The sequence below is a fragment of the Scaptodrosophila lebanonensis genome, unplaced genomic scaffold, assembly GCF_003285725.1.
Source record: "Scaptodrosophila lebanonensis strain 11010-0011.00,11010-0021.00 unplaced genomic scaffold, SlebRS2 tig00000138-arrow-arrow-pilon, whole genome shotgun sequence".
Classification (NCBI taxonomy): domain Eukaryota; kingdom Metazoa; phylum Arthropoda; class Insecta; order Diptera; family Drosophilidae; genus Scaptodrosophila; species Scaptodrosophila lebanonensis.
This window is the reverse complement of record NW_022060587.1, coordinates 908,094-912,509: the sequence shown is the minus strand read 5'-3', so window position 1 is coordinate 912,509 and position 4,416 is coordinate 908,094. Positions and strand designations below refer to the sequence as shown.

Genomic DNA, 4,416 nt, shown 5'->3' with positions numbered 1-4,416 from the left:
GCTGAAAACCGACTTGAGAATTATAGTCAATGTTTGTCTCTTTTCTACATTAAAAAAGACGATTTAACTATTAAAAATATTAAAGTTGAATATATTTCTAGAATGTTTAAATCGACCATAAAAAACTTCAAATTAGTGTTGAGAAAAATATTAAAATTGAGTATTTAGTAAATTTAACTATTTGTTATTTGAAGTGGGCGCACATTAAAATTAAATATGGTCCAACATTAAATTGAACCTGACACATTTAAATGAGAAAGATTTACACTTTGTTTAGAAAATGATTCATATTTAAATCAGTAATTGAATACGTTGGTAGTTAAATTTACGTTGTTTTCATTTGATTTGAATATGAAACGGTAGAACATTAAATTTAATATGATTGTATTCATTTATGCTATGGAACTTTTTTCGAGTGTACGAGCATGTACAATAGACAAGCATTGTTCTCCCGCTCTGAGAGGCAGACTGGGGGCGTGTGCATGTGTGTTTGCCTTTTCACGCTTCAAATGCGCAAGTAAATTAAATTCTTTTGTACTGCGCTGAACTCTATTGTGGCAGGGTGGGGGGCAGGGGGAGGGGGTGCCTGCAACGTGCGGCAGAACAAGTATAAAAGCCAAGGCATAACTAAATTAGCACCCACACAAATGCACACGCAGATACACATGTTTAAAATAGGAAAATACTTATATACGAGTATGTGTGTATACAATAAAAAGAAAACAGCAGAAGCGTGCCAAACCCTTTTCAAAAGCTCCATCTTTTTCTCCCACTCTCTCCCTCCCGCGCTATGGCAGCAGCTGAAATGAAAACAGGCGCCTATTTCGAGTCTCCAGCCCGCCCGGCGCCCGTAATCCAGGATAATCTACGCACATTCCTCAGGCATTTGTATGCCGAGTGCGCTTATCGTTACCAAAACGATTCGCTCGAGTCTGCGCTAAACCAGAGCACCACAGCAACAGGTTTGTCCCCATATCCATATCCATACACACGTACAGACATCGACTATTTGCCGGCTACTCTTTGATTTTCTGTCTCTCCGTCTCCTTAGGCTATGATGATGTGGACTTGCCAGAGGAATACACAATCATGCCGCCATATATGGAGGAGGCCATATTCAATGGGGGGGCCATTGATATTCAGGATGTGGACGAGGCCGCCGCTAAGAATAACGAGCTCTATGCGACTGTCATGACGGCAACAATGGCGCCAAATCAGCATGCCACTAACATCAGCAATCAGAATGGCAGCCAGGCAGGACCTCTTGGCGCTGCCCGGCGGCTCTTTTGTCCCGTTAACTTCGACGGATATCTCTGCTGGCCACGCACACCAGCTGGCACTGTGTTGAGTCAGTATTGTCCAGATTTTGTCGAGGGCTTCAATACCAAATTTTTAGCGCACAAGACGTAAGTTTCATTTGGATTTCAATTGTGATGCTGACGCAGTTTTCCTTAAGAGGTTTTGTATACCTGTATTTGGTTGCAGTTGCCTGGAGAACGGTTCCTGGTACCGCCATCCGGTAAGCAATCAAATCTGGTCCAATTACACTAACTGCGTGGACTATGAGGACTTTGAGGTAAGTAGCGCAGCGAAGAACTATACGCGTATAAGCTGACTTTTTAATCCACCAAATGGTACTTGGCAGTTCCGTCAGTTCGTTAACGAGATGTACGTTAAGGGATATGCGCTCTCCCTGCTCTCCCTGCTCATATCAATTATCATTTTTCTTGGCTTTAAGTAAGTACACCCATGGGCAGCACACCCAAACCCAAACCCACACCCACACCCAATCGCACCATTTCATTACAACGCATCTCCTTAACGGGTCAACAGATCCTTGCGCTGCACTCGAATACGCATTCACGTGCATCTATTCGCATCGCTGGCCCTTACGTGCGTCGCCTGGATGCTGTGGTATCGCTTTGTGGTGGAGCAGCCCGGTTTGATTGGCGAAAATCCGGTAGGTAGCATTATCTGCCATGGTTGGCATGATATTTCTTACAAGCACACATATTTTATTAGCTGGTAGCCGCAAGATAAAGAAAAAGATCTATTAACATTTATGGCACAAAGGAAGTACCTGATTATTATTCATTTTTACACCATGTATTTCGTGTGTCCAGGATTGAATTCTAGGGTCATGCGGGCACTCTTTAAGTACCTATACCCAGTTACAAAATAAACAAGAGAGAGCGCTACAGTCGAGCAAGCCCGACTGTGAAATACCCTGTACCCCCCTGTCCGACAGTAGCAGACAGAAAGAAACCTCTCCGACCCCATAAAGTGTATACTCGTATATTATTATAATTATTCATTTCTTTGAATAAGCAAATCATTTTTATAGCCTGCAAAGGATAAAAGGCTATACTAGTTTTGTGCGAAAGTATGTAACAATGTATGACAAGACGAGTCGATATACAAGTAGTCTTGTCCATCTGTCCGCCCGTCCGTCCGTCTGTATGAACGCAAGGATCTCAGAAAGTACAAGAGCTAGAATAACCAACAGAATATCCACATTCTCCTGAGTCCGACAAAGGACGAGTTTCTGTTTTTTCCGTTCCCCTTCTCCCATGCAGTTAGCGATTTTCCATAACTTGGAATTTTGAACTCAAATCTGGCAAGTATCTGCATTTTGTAAAGTAGGAACTTCCACTTCAAACTAGAAAAAGATTTGAAATCCAGGTAGTGGAATGGGTGTGCGAAACAAGATACATCAGTTATAAGGCAGCTTTAAAATTTATTAAATTCTTAACAATTCAGCAAATAAATAAAAGTTGCATCTGCAGCATTGACTAATTATTGGGTTTTTGTTGGTATTTACAGCCATGGTGCATTGCGCTGCATCTGGCGGTGCACTATTTTATGTTGGTGAATTATTTCTGGATGTTCTGCGAAGGCCTGCACCTGCATCTTGTGCTCGTTGTGGTAAGTCGCATTCACATGCAAATTTCAGAGATGGTGCTGCACGTTTCATAATTCAGTTACATTTGGGTGGTAGAGACAGGAGGAGCCGAGAGGCGGCAGACGTTGCACATACAAGTGTATAATATGTACATATTAAGCATATATGATTAGGTTTATCTGCCACTCTTTATATGGAAAACTAGCAAGGAAAGTTTCCCACAAAAATAGTGGCAGCTGCGTTTCTGCTCAGACACTTGACGGCTACTGCCCCTGTTCTGGTGCCATCGAAGGCAAAGATGGGGCTGTGCGGTGGAGTGAGTTGCACAACTATTTTTGACATTGTGTTGTTTTTGCAGGTCTTTGTCAAGGACACGATTGTCATGCGTTGGTTCAAGCTGCTCAGCTGGCTGTGCCCGCTCCTGTTCGTGGTGCCATACGGAACGGCTCGATACTTTAGCGCCAGTGACAATGCTCAGTAAGTAGCTCAGTTCATATCTCTGCTCTATAAGTAAATATGATCCAACACACTCCTCCACCAACAGCTGCTGGATCGATGACAGCCTCCTCCTCTGGATCTTCTCAGTGCCCATCACACTCTCGCTTCTGGCAAGCTTCAGTAAGTGCAGAAAGTCATAGTTCATCCTAGTTCATCCTAAATTCCTTCTCTTCTGCTCACAGTCTTTCTCATTAACGTTCTGCGCGTAATTGTGCGGAAGCTTCATCCGCAGTCGGCTCAACCAGCACCATTGGCTATTCGCAAGGCAGTGCGCGCAACTATTATTTTGGTAGGTCCTGCCACAATTGCAGTTGAGGAAAATGGTAAAAGCCCATATTTGCACTCTTTGCAGGTACCGCTCTTCGGGCTTCAGCAATTCCTGTTGCCCTATCGCCCCGATGCCGGTACACAGCTTGAGCGCTTCTATCAGCTGCTCTCTGTTGTGCTAGTCAGCCTACAGGGCTCCGTAGTCTCGTTCCTGTTCTGCTTTGCCAACCATGATGTGACATTCGCCATGCGCACGATGCTCAACAGGTGGATCCCCAGTTTGGTGGCACCTCCGCCTCCCGGGAGTAATACTGGACAAATGGCAACCACCACTCCCAGTCGCGAGTTGGGCGTTTAAGTTGATCGGCTCGCACCTAGGCGGGCAAGTAGACGAGAAGTACGTGCCATATCAGTTTCGACGAGAACGGGAACAAAGATGTTGAAATATAAATAATCACCAAATATATACATGCATACTCGTAGTATGTAACAAAAGTTCGGGTATTATAAATACTCAGCATTATCCACGCATAGCTACGCAATGTACCTAAGCGGTCCATGTTTCCACCCACTGTGTAGAACATAACCAATGTCATATGTGAAGAAAGTATATCAACGTTGCTGTTAGCTTAAAAGTCAATCTACTCCTATACAAATACATATGTATTTATTACGCGTCTAAGTCGCTCTTGGGTAGCAAGGGCGTACATAACTCAGTGTTTCGAGAAAAATAACTGTAGTCGAGTAAG

The 4,416-nt window shown here is 43.7% G+C and overlaps 1 protein-coding gene across 1 annotated transcript; it reads left to right on the top strand.

The window, feature by feature from the left end:
- Positions 1 to 790: 790 nt before the first annotated feature.
- Positions 791 to 4,039, top strand: LOC115629310 (calcitonin gene-related peptide type 1 receptor). The gene is made up of 10 exons (XM_030525756.1): positions 791 to 935; positions 1,019 to 1,406; positions 1,486 to 1,576; positions 1,646 to 1,737; positions 1,834 to 1,960; positions 2,824 to 2,925; positions 3,261 to 3,379; positions 3,447 to 3,520; positions 3,583 to 3,689; positions 3,753 to 4,039. Exons 1-10 carry the CDS (start codon positions 791 to 793, stop codon positions 4,023 to 4,025), a joined length of 1,518 nt encoding a protein of 505 aa, XP_030381616.1. The 3' UTR covers positions 4,026 to 4,039.
- The last annotated feature ends 377 nt before the right edge of the window (positions 4,040 to 4,416 follow it).

Excerpts from the sequence above, each read along its gene's own strand:
- LOC115629310 (XM_030525756.1), top strand. The coding sequence starts at position 791 with ATGGCAGCAGCTGAAATGAAAACAGGCGCCTATTTCGAGTCTCCAGCC. Across the intron at positions 1,407-1,485 it reads AAATTTTTAGCGCACAAGAC|TTGCCTGGAGAACGGTTCCT; the intron begins GTAAGTTTCATT and ends ATTTGGTTGCAG. Across the intron at positions 3,380-3,446 it reads AGCGCCAGTGACAATGCTCA|CTGCTGGATCGATGACAGCC; the intron begins GTAAGTAGCTCA and ends CTCCACCAACAG.